Below are 12,610 nucleotides of genomic sequence, written 5' to 3'. Positions count from 1 at the left end.
TATATTATAGAATCAACAAAAAACAAAACTTTTACAATAAAAATTTATTTTATTTAAACATTTTCTTCTTCTTTCACAACAAATTCAATTCAAAATATTGAGCTTATGACTATTGCTTCTGTTGGCCAAATTTGCCTTCAGAATCGCCAACTTATAGGCGGCGTCGAGAAGATTCTGAACGATTTCGTATAGGTCCTTGCGGACGGAGCACGAAAGGTCAATTCCTAGTTCCAGATTCGTCCCAAAATTACACTCATCCAAAGCGATCACTGGAGCTGTTATTATGGGCTGCAATTTTTATAAAGGTTACGTATTAAAATCACTGACATAGTAATTGCTAATATGAAAAAAAATTACAAAAAATGGCTGCGTTCAATCTCAGACAGGTATCCGGATATCTTTTTGTTAGTGTTTTACGTGTAAAATAACAGCTGATTAAAAACAGCTGAGATGTCAAAAAAGGAATCCAAAAGTATCCAAGAATTTCTGGGGTGTGTACATTGTACATAGGTATCTAACAGAATAGCTGATTCAACACATGGTAAACAAAAAGATAAAAAATATGAGTTGAAGTTGTATTTGAGGATATTTATTGTTCTGTGTATATTGTTGTAATGTTGAACAGTAAGCCATTCACTATACTCTCCGAGGAATGAACATATCACTTGGAGAATTTCGCTGAATATAAAATGAGCAGAACTCTAAGCTGAACTGAACCTGTCCCCAGCTGATAAGAAACTTTCTTGCTTAGGTTAGGTTAGGTTGGAGTGGCTGTCCAGATGTCATTGACGCACGTAGACCTCAAGGGCCCATCGTGATACCACTAATGAGGTTACTCATGGGAGAGTAATGAACTTAAACAAACTATTTCGTACTTTTAATAAAGTTAGAGAGACGTTTTGTGTCAATCGTTGCCAGTTCACTGGTATTATCAAAGAAGGGATTACCAACAAAGTTATTCCTTCTAACGGAGAGTGCTGGACATGTACATAGAAGGTGTTGGACTGTTTCCTCTTCCTCCTCGTATTTTTCCGAAATGTCTCTGTTGCACGGCACCCAAATGAGGTTAATATTAAACTGTTCCGTCATCTCATTCAGAGATGAACGAAAATCGTGGACTATTTGAGAGATTTAAGAGCGGCTTGGCTGTCCAAGAAGATTCGTATATCCTTGCAAGATATAACGTTTTCTTTGAGCCAGGATAGTGCTTCTTTAATCGCTATTACTTCTGCCTGGAATACACTACATTGATTGGGAAGCCTATATGATAGACTGAGATTCAGTTGTTCCGAATAGATACCACTTCCAACTCCGTGATCGGTCTTTGAACCGTCTGTATAGAAGTGTACCGCATCGTCTTCCAGGGGTCTCTCTTCTTCCCAGGAGGATCTTGAAGGGATGGACACATGGAAGCTTTTACCGAATACCATTTTTGGGGTGGTATAGTCTAAGCGATCTGGGATAGATCTAAAATTGTCTAGAATAGTAGTATGTCCAATATTGTTACTGTTCCATTCAGAGGTGGCTCTAAGCCTCACACATGAGTTGGCTGCCACCGTTTTGGAGAAGATGTCAAGAGTGTAAGTTTTAAAAGCACTTTTAGTGCTGCGGTTGGTGTTGAGCGAAGTGCTCCTGTGATGCACATACCTGCTGACCGCTGGACTTTGATGAGCTTATTTATATTTACAATCTTCTCCAGTGCGGTCCACCATACGACAGCTCCATAAGTGAGTATCGGTCTGATTACCGAAGTGTATAGCCAGTGGGTTATTTTTGGGAAGAAGCCCCATTTTGATCCTATGGCCTTTTTACAAGTAAAAAGCGCTACAGTAGCCTTTTTACTCTTTCATGAATATTTGCCTTCCAATTAAGTTTTCTGTCTAAAATGAGGCCTAAATATTTAGCTTGGTCGGAAAAGCTTAATGGTATTCCTTTAATCTTGGGAGGGCTAATCTGAGGAATTTTATGTCTTCTCGAAAAGAGTATTAATTCTGTTTTAAGTGGATTGACGTCCAAGCCACATTGCTTAGACCATTTTGTTAGCCTACTTAAGGCATTTTGTAGGAGTTCCGAGAGAACTTGGGGGGATACAGATATTGCAACGTCGTTAGCATAGGCAATCACCTTGAAACTCTCTGCTTCCCATGATGTAAGTAGGTCGTTTACTACCATGTTCCATAAAAGAGGCCAAAGGACCCCACCTTGGGGAGTGTCTCGATTCACCGATCTGGTGGTAGAAAAACTTCACATGCTAGAAGTTATTGTCCTACTTTTGAGCATGAGACTTATAAGATCTATGACTGATTTCTCTAATTTCAGCTTATCCATTGCTGTTGTGATCACCTGGTAACTGACGTTGTTGAAAGCTCCTTCAACATCTAGGAACGCTAACGTTCTTGCTTACTCAAGATCCAAATAAAAAAAAACAGTTTTTTCTCCAAGTTTAAAGTTCTTTTATTTTGCTGCACTTTGTGCAATAGATCCTAAAAATTTGGAATCGTTAATAAGCAATTCATTGATATCTAATCAAGACTAGTTTGTTCATATTTTATTGGCTATTCTAGTTAATGGTGCCCCTTGAATGGTTTTTAAAGAAGCGTTGGATAACCAAACGGATATATCAGGCAACAAAAGTTCTTGCGTTGGTCCCGCCATTAACCTAAAACTTTATCTACTGTGAACAAACCCACTCAAAATCTTACCGCAAAATAACTTCTGCTCATTTTGAAATGAGATCGAAATTCTTCTAAACTACTGTCACTTAATAATAGTCCTCGTTTCTGTTAGGATAGTATTCTTTTAAACGTAAGTCGTTTCAAACTGGATATTTTGCAAATAAATTATTAATCGTATAGAATTCCAATGGAGCTAAGAGGAAATTTAAAATATGTAGATTACAAATTAAGGATATCTCTTATTTATTAAATTGTTGAAAGTACAGCTATCCAACTCGTTCAACAAGGTATTTAAAAATCAACTTATCCAAGATACCCTATCCAACACGAGATTGAACGCAGCCAATGTTGTTAAGCAATAAAATGTAAACATTTTCATTTCTTCGTTTTTTTCTGAAACTTTGCATTTGGCCTTATATTAGTCACGCACTTTTTTTACCCTTTTAAGGTAGTATTTTTTTATTATAGCGAATTCCAACGCTTATTTCCTATTTACCCTTTAAATCTTGCAGGTAGTTGAATCTCCGATTCTTAATTATGTGGCCTAGTGGTTGGCAGTGTATTCCATCAAAATGGTTAATGTAATATTCCAAAAATATTCCACTGTGCTTTCTTACGTTACGTTATCTTACCTGTCAATTGTCAAACTAAAATTTTAAAATAATATCGTGATAGAAATGGTGTCATGCGAGATAACATCGTTTAGGTGAGTTGTTATTTGTTAGTCTATTGCAAATTCTAAAAGCTGCAACCTAACCGGCAAAATTGTTTGCAAATAAATTAACTTAATTCACTTGAACAGTTTATTTCGATACATAAAACCAAAGTTATTTCTATTTCAATTAAAATGGCAACTTATGAAGACGTCAAAGACATTCCAAATCACCCAGAAGCATATCTTATCGATGTGAGAAATGCTGATGAGCTAGAAAGTACAGGCGTGATTCCAGCCAGTATCAACATTCCTCGTAAGTATTGATATATAAAACAAAATTACAAAACAAGTTAAGTTCATAAGAAGGTTATAAATATTTAGATAGGTGTATTTCTTCAACTTTTCTCAGAGCTTCGGGAAGGTACCTATGTAGGTAAATGCTTTTTGTTTGTTTTAATCAAAACCACTTGATCTTTGAACATAATTCTTTTTTTATGCAAAGTAATTTGTTTACTTTTTAACCATTTAAACTTAATAAGGTACTTAACTTATCAATCAATGCCAAATACCCAAATAGCACATTTGTAGATATTGCATTTCAGTAAATTTAGAGTTTTTTTTTTGTAAACTTATCAGCCCCGGCGAAACGAGGGGTTTCAATAATTTAGGTTGACATTAGCAAGAAATGGAAATTTTATTACTAACAATATATAAGATGTCCCAATTTTTGAAGTTCAAACAAGTGGGTCGGTAGATAGGATTCACATAATGACATCATAGTCAACGCTAGAGCTACTTTGTCGCGTTCATAGAGAAAATCAGGTGTTCGATTTTCATTTCAGAAAGTTCATTAAGATTATTAAAAAATGCCTTTACTAAGGATGACATTATAAAGAAGGTCAGGGCAGGATATTTTCAGACGATATTAATCACGGTTTCCTCTTCATGTTGGTCTCTGGAATGCCCAACTTTAACGATAAAGAAGATGTAGAGGCTCCACCAATTGTTACCGTCAACAAGCATAGAAGAGTTTAAGGTTCGAGAAGGCTGTAAAAAAGGCTCAAACAAGCATAAGCCTCAGGAGCTTTATATTAAGCAATTTATGAAATTATGTAACATTCACGTATTTACTATACGTGAATGTTATATACTATAACATAACTATACTATAATGAAGGAATGCAAGAAAAGTGGTGAAAAGGTATTCTATGTCCAAGAAATGAGATGTCACAACGTGCAGAAACTATAGAAGTATTATTAGAACGGCTATTGCAAGAAGTTCAATTTTATAATTAAGAATAAAATTTAGTTCAACAAATTTAAACAAGATGTTTATTGTTCAAGAAAATTTGATCGAATAAATAAATAAACTATTATTATTATTATTATTCCAAGCTTTATTCACTCATTAATACTTTAAAATTTACAATAATTAAATTTATAATTACTATTTGATTGAATATATTTACATTACATTTAAACAAGTATGTGTACGTAAAATTAATTAAATTACAAGAAACAAATAATTCAATGAAGGGTAAAAACTAATTTAAATATATACATTATTTGAAAAGAGAGGTATAATTTTAGGTTATCTGAGCATAAGCCTCCCCCAGACTTCTCCATCTTCTTCTATCTAGTGCTTCTCTTCAATATAGTGTTCATATTTTTCGGATGTCATCCTTCCAGCATTTATGTTGTCCACCTACGCTTCTTTTGCTTTCTAAGGGTATCCATTCGGTTACTAATTTTATCCATCGATTATCAGGTGTACGTATTACATGTCCTGCCCATTCCCATTTGAGTTTCTTAATCCTGTGTCTAACGTCTCCAAAATTAGTTTGACTTCTTATATTCTGATGGTTAATTTGCTGGGCAAAATGAACGTTCAAAATAGCTCTCTCCATTGCTCTCTGACATGATTGGAGTTTCATTTCAGTGTTTTTCGTGACTTGCCAAGTTTAGCACCGATAGGTGAGGACTTGAAGAACTGTTGAGTCAAATACATATTTCCTTGTTTTATTCGAAATATTCAATGCAAGAAGATGCTTAACGTATCCTTTTTTTCTTTGTCTTTGAATGAGATAATCTGACCAAGGTATGTGTAGTCTTCAACGTATTCTAATATATTGTTATTAACACTAACTGGATCATAAGCACCATTTGTCATAATTTTAGTTTTCTGTTGGTTTGTTGACAACCCAATATTTCCGCATTCCGTGCACAGTTCGTTCAGCATCGTTTGAAGTTCTTCACTGCTGTTTGCGATAATCATAATGTCATCGGCAAATCGGAGGTTTGAGAGACATTTGCCATTTATCTTCAATCCTTTGTCTTCCCAGTCTAGCTTTCTAAATACTCCTTCCAAGGCTGCGGAAAAGAGTGCTGGTAAAATTGCATCTCCTTGCCTTACACCTCGCGATATTTTAAAATCTGATCCGGTGCATTCCGTTGCTCCTGTCATACATTTTCTTTAGGATTCGAACTATTTTTTCGTCTACACCTTGATTGAGAAGCGCCTTTCAAATAAATCTCTGCTCTACTGTGTCAAACGTTTTGTAAAATCGATGAAGGCAAAGTATATTGCGATGTTATACTCTTTGCATTTTTTTATTATTTGATTAACGGTTTGTAGATGATCTTTTGTTGAAAAACCTGATCTAAAACCGGCTTGTTCAAAAGGTTGATTTAAATTAAGAGTGGTTTTCATTCTCTCAAATAAACACTTCGCAAAAAAATTGTATATCGATAGTATTATGCTTATCGGGCGATAATTGTTGATATCGTCCCTGTTCCCTTTTTTATGTATGAGAATTATTTCCGATTTCGTCCATTGGTCTGGGACTTCCTCGGTGACCAAAACCTGATTGAAAATAGTAGTCAACCAGTTGGCCAGTGAAAAGTTGCCGAACTTTAGGTATTCAGCTAATATCCCATCGTTTCCTTTGCTTTTTTCATTCTTTAAACTATTTATTGCTCGCTCTATTTCACTTTTAAGAAATGGTGGAAAATCTTCTTCCTGGTTTTGTCGCTCTAGAAATATATCATCAGTGTCTACTATGCGTGTTTTGTATAGATCAATGCAGAAGTTTGTAGCTATTTGGTTAATATTCTTGCTTTCGTGAATTCTTTTATCATTATCCGCCATTGCTGTTATCCACTCTTTATAATCTTGGATTGCATTCTTTGCCTTTTTTATTGATCTCGTTTCTTCGATTACTGTCTTTAAGGGGTTGTCATTGAATTTTTGGATGTCTTCCAGACAACGTTTTTTGATGTTCTTCCGTATATTTTTCATATCTTGTTTTTCTTGGGCTTTCAGATTGGTCTTTTTTCGAATACTATCACGAAATGCTATCATATTTAGAGTTTCACTCAATAGTTTTTGTGGTTCAGCAGTGAGAATATACCTGTCTGCAGATTCTTTTATAGTTTTTTCCATTTTGTAATATGCTATTTGAGTAGGTTCATTTAACCTTGATATAATGTTATATCGTTGTTGAAGATCAGCATTATAACTTTTGATGATATCTGTACTTATCGATTTTGTTAATACTTTTCTTGTAGTTTTATGAAGTTGTCTTGTTTTATGGTTGATTAACAACTCCGCGCGTACTATCCGATGATCTGATTCGAATTGAAAGTTATTAAGTACGGACACATCTTTAGAAAAATTAACTAAATAATATCGAACTTCAATATTGTTCGCTATTAAAACTATAAATATAATATAATAATATACAAATAGTTAATTATATATATACTCCCCTTCTTAATAAACACTTCTTAAGTAAATCCTTCATCGTTCTTAGTTAGAGCAGCCAGGAGTCTGAATCTTGATTGTTTAATATTCTGTAATGTCTGCAACCATTTCTTCGGTTATACAGTAAATGAATTTAACTTCCTTAGATTCTTTTATGTCACGAAGAAAATAGCACTTCACATCTATATATTTAGTTCAAGGATTTATCTTCTCTGAATCGAGTAGTTTTAAACAACTTACTTGTAAATCTTGCAATAATGTTCTAAGCCAAATGAGTTCTTGAGTTGCTTCTGATAAAGCGACAAGCTCTGCTTCAGTTGATGATAATGCAATCATTCCGTGCTTCTTACTTGCATAACTGATTGTAACTTCTCCAATTATAAATAAATATCCGCTTGTGGTTTTCCGTCCTCTAACGTCTGCAGCCCAATCTGCATCGGCATATCTAACAAGTTTTGATTTTTTATTGCATCCAACACAAAGCTGTAGCTGTTGAGTTCCTTTCAGGTACCTTAAAATGCGTTTAACTTCGATACAATCACGCTGAGTGGGACAGTATACTTTTCTGCTGAGAATTGAAACAACTGCTGCTATGTCCGGCCTTGTATTTCCTGATAAGTAAAGAAGTGAGCCAAGAGCTTTTCGTAAATTTCGTTGTCGTCTAAAAGCTCATCATCCGTTGTTGGGTTTTTGAAATATCCAGTATCTAAAGGTATTTTGGATATCTTCGCATCTGACATATTAAAGATACCAAGCATTTTCTTTGTGCATTTTTCTTGGTGCATATAATACTTTCCATTTCTCTTTTCAATTTGAATTCCAAGATAAAACTTCAAATTTCCCATGTCAGTAATTTTAAAATGTTTTATAATTTCTGTAATTGTCTCTAAAATTAAATTCTGTTCTTTTGAAATAACCAGGATATCATCAACGTAAACAAGTACAGTTGTGTTCATTAAAAAAAACGGTGCTGGTCAAATTTTATTAGATTGTCAATTATTTAAATAACGGAAATTCTTAAAAAAAATGAACATGTTACTTGCATCTAACGGTCTTTCATTTTTATATTAGATACTTTTAGCTTAAAGTTACACTCCACTTTTTCCTTTGAACACAAATTATTTCAAACTCTCTGGATAAAGAGTGTTCATAAAAATAGCAGTGCTTTTGATTTTATAATTAAAAATTTTTATTTAATTTTCGGTAAGTAAATATTTTACTATTTAAAGTTTAAAGTATTTGTAACATATTATTATATAACAAATTAATAAATATTAGCTCAAAAATAAACAATGGTACGGTCAAGACAATGCACCGAAGAAATTTGAAAACTTGTAGGGAAAATCCTACCAAAATATTCAATACATCCTAGGCTGCTCAGCAAAAATGGTCAGTAATGCCTTAAAATGCCAATATAAATACTGAAAGAACCGACAGAAAAATTGTTCAGTTAGCAAAACAGAACCTTTCCATAGGCTCTAGAAAAATAAGAAATGGACTTCAACTGTCTGTTAGCGCTGTCACAATACGAACACGTCTTTTTTAAGCTAATTTACCAGCCAGAATTCCACGCAAGGTACCATTCTTGACGAAAAGGCATGTGGAGAATGGAGTTTGTTAAAGCGCATAGATATTGAGCAAAATAGAAATGTAGGAATGTTCTGTGGAGCGATGAAAGCAAAGTTGTTCTTTTGGGTTAAAAGGTCGTCGAGAATATGTGAGAAGACCCTAAAATGCAGCATACAGTGAAGCATGGTGGAGGGAAATTTATGATATGGGCTTGCTTTTCATATAACGGGGTCGGGCCTATTAATCCCATCGAGGGTATAAGAGATGAAACCGAGTATGTGAAAATTCTCAAGGAGGTTATGTTACTCTATGCTGAAAAGGAAATGCCGTTGGTTTGGGTATACCAACAATAATATGACCCAAAGCATACGTCAAAAAAGGCAAAATCATGATTTGCGCGGAAGAAGTTATCCGTTATGGAGTGACCCGCTCAATCCCCCGACCTTAACCCCATCGAAAATTTGTGGGGGATGTTAAGAATGCAGTTCATAAAACAAAACCCAAGAATTCGAAAAAATTGTGGGAAGCACTGCTTGATTCTTGGAACGCAATATCAGTCGAGAGGTGTCAGGTTTTAGTGGACTCGATGCCACGTAGATGCGAAGCAGTCATAAAAAACAGTGGTTATGCAACAAAGTACTAATTGTAAGCTTACATTATTTGCATAGTTTCATATAACTTATTGCAGTTTTTCTTACTTCTTTGCAGTACTTTGTCATGCACTGCTATTGTTATGAACACAACTGTATATACACTGCGGGTCATAAGGTTAGAAGCAGGATTTTTTGAGAAGTAAAATAGATATTTCTCCCGTTACATAATGGATTTAAAAAAATAACTTTGGTTAATGAAAGACTATTTTGTTAACAACACAACATACATTTTGGGTATAGAAGAGATTAAGCTAACTGAAATTCTAAGACAAATTGTTAATTTAGTCAAGAATATGCGAAAATAAATCGGGTCATTAGATTAGAAGCACATAAAATAAATGAAAATAAAAAGGAGTTTTTCATATTTTGTTTAAGTTTTTTGGGTTTTATTAAATATTTATTAATGTGTGCTGCCACCAGCCTTTAAAATAACTTCAAAAATTCTATCTTTCAGGGATTTATAAAGAGATTCCAAGTAGTCCAATGAAATCTCACTCCAGGCCAATTTGATACCACGAATAAGCGCTTCCTTGTCATCGTATTGCTTCCCTCCCTCATACACCTTACGTGTAAGCCAGCCCCACACATTTTCCATTATGTTAAGGTCCGGGGAATATGGTGGCCAAGGCAGCAAGTAGATGTTTTGGTTTGCAATAAAGGATTTTACCTCTCGGGCTGTGTGTATCGGAGCATGTTCTGCTGCAAAATCCATGAAATTGGTCCATAAACTTGGGTAATTTTGGGGAATACTGATTCCAGCAAGGCTTTGTAGGTTTTTCCAGTCATTTTACTATCTTAGACTACCAAGTCTATAGTGCCATAAAACGAAATTGAGCCCCAGACCATAACGCCTCCTTCTCTGCTATGATGACGGTTTAAAAACCGCTCCTCTTGGAAATAATAATTATAACCATCTGGCCCATCTAAGTTAAATTTTTTTGGTGGGGAAAAATAACCTTCCGCCAATCATTTGTAGTCATTGAATTCTGCACATCCCAGCTCATGTGATCTTTCGCAAAACACAAGCGTTGCTTCTTCCTTGCGTCATTAAGTGGTGGTTTTTTGTAAGCTTCAGGCGCTTTATGTGTTTAGCATTGCGGATCGTGCGTTTGACAGTCGATAAGCTGGCCTTAACATTAGCTTTATCCCCAATTTCAGCTGCCGATAAAGATGAATTTGACGCTATTCTAAGTATATTTCGCGTTTCGCGAAGTGTTGAGGTAGAGGAAGTGTTTCCTTTATAATTTTTTAGATACGACGATGGAATTTTTTAATAGTTGCTGACACAATCTTCACTTCGATTTATTTTTCGGGCTATAGCACGGCATTAAAGACCTTTAGAGTAATAAACATCTATTCTTGCCATTTCTCTAATATTCCCAAATTTTACAATTTGTTGTTAACAAAGTAGTCTTTCATTTACTATAGTTGTTTTTTTCTAATCCACCATGTAACGGGAGAAATATCGATTTTACTTCTCAAAAATGCCTGCTTCTAACCTTATGACCCGCAGTGTATATATTTTGTCACCTTTGCCTTTAACATACAAACAACTATCAGCTTTACCCCTTCTGAATCCAAAGTTAATTATCAAATTTATCTTTTGATTCCAACATCTCGCTGATTGTTTAAGACCATATATACTTTAATTCAATTTACATACCAGTTTCAAATAAATATCATTTTCTAGGTTACCATTCAAAAATGCAGTCTTAACATCTATGTTTTGTAGTGTCATGTCGTTCATTGATGCAATCGCTAAAAGGGTTCGAAAAGTCGTCTGCATCACTACTGAGGCAAACACCTGGCAAACACAAGTCTTGCCTTGTACCTTTTTGATTCATCAGCTAATGTTTTGATCTTGAATATCCATTTACAGTTTATAGCCTTTTTACCTTTCGGTAACTCCACCAAATCCCAAGCATTATTTTCTACATAGCCTGCGGTTCTTCTCCCATGGAACATACCCATTGCGTCCTGTCAGAACTTTCCAATGCTTCCTTATAAGTTGTGCATTCATCCGGGTAAGCTGTTTTATAGCCGTATCTTTTAGGAGGTACGCTTTTGTTGGTTCTTGTTGATTTTCTAACATTATCTTCAGAGTCAATGCCATCTTCTTCAGAATAGTAAGTACATACTTCCATCTTCTGATAACAGTTCTTCAAAATCAACATTGTTTACATCTTCAATAATTTCTTCATTTTCAATCCTGTTAGTTGTTAAGTTGTCGATTTCTTGGTTCTTGCTGGTAAAAAAATTAATTTCAAAAGTAGAATCATCTTCATATTTTGTCACATTAGGTAATTTGTTTAAGCCGGCATTCATTTCTTTATTAAACTTTACATCTCTGGACTTGCTTACCTTGGCTGTTACTATATCATACAGTCTGTATGCCTTTGATTCATCACAGAATCCTACAAGTACATATTTATAAGATACATCTTCCAACTTATGTCGAAGTTTCTTAATAATATAATGATATGCCAAGCATCCAAATGTTCACATTTGAGTCATAGCTGGTTGTCTTAAAATACATTTCATAGGGAGTTTTCAGAGTAGCTTTCGATGGTAATCTATTTTGTTAATAATTAGCAGTATTTAAAGCTTCTGCCAAAAATTTTCTGTTCAGTCCAGATTGTATAAGCATGCACCGTGTTATTTCCATTAGACTCCGGTTCTTTCGCTCTACTACACCATTCTGCTGTGGACTATAAGGGGCTATTAACTGCTGCTTAATATCTTTACTCTTAAGATAATCTTTTAACTTTTTGCTAGTGAATTCTCCACCTCTGTCAGTTCTTAGTATTTTTATTGGTCTTTAAAAATAGTTTTCAGTTTGTTGTAGAAACTCTACTATTTTCTCTGCAGCTTGACTCTTTTCTTTCAAAAAATAAACGGTACAGTACCTACTGTAGTCGTCAATCATTGTTAGGAAATATTTGTTCCCACTTGGAGTTATTTCTCTCAAAGGTTCACGTAGATCTGCGTGAACAAGATCCAAGACCTTATCAGATCTGCTTGTGGCTTGCTTTGGAAACTCTGGTCTTATCATTTTGCCTCTCAAACAAGAATCACAATGATCAAGACAAGAACATTTAATTAGTTCAACTCCAGTAATTAAATTCTTTTGTATAGCTTCTTTTACCGACCTTAACTCTAGATGACCAAATCGGCAATGAAAAGTATGAAGATATTCCTTTTCAATGTGTGTTACCATCTTTGCATACAAATCTTCATTTAGGCTATAAAGGTTTGTATGTAAACTAGCCGTTGCATATATTTTACCATGATGTGA

At 34.6% G+C, this 12,610-nt stretch overlaps 1 protein-coding gene across 1 annotated transcript in view; it reads left to right on the top strand.

Moving 5' to 3' along the window:
* The first annotated feature begins 3,381 nt into the window (after window positions 1–3,381).
* LOC129941938 (rhodanese domain-containing protein CG4456) overlaps window positions 3,382–12,610 on the top strand; it is a 10,358-nt gene continuing 1,129 nt past the window's right edge. Inside the window, exon 1 of the mRNA XM_056050719.1 lies at window positions 3,382–3,643. Within this exon, the coding sequence (XP_055906694.1) occupies window positions 3,523–3,643 (121 nt within the window). The 5' untranslated portion in view covers window positions 3,382–3,522. The remainder of the gene's footprint in view (window positions 3,644–12,610) is intronic.

The sequence above is a fragment of the Eupeodes corollae genome, chromosome 1 (assembly GCF_945859685.1).
Source record: "Eupeodes corollae chromosome 1, idEupCoro1.1, whole genome shotgun sequence".
In the NCBI taxonomy this organism is placed as follows: domain Eukaryota; kingdom Metazoa; phylum Arthropoda; class Insecta; order Diptera; family Syrphidae; genus Eupeodes; species Eupeodes corollae.
This window is presented reverse-complemented; position numbering and strand designations above follow the sequence as displayed.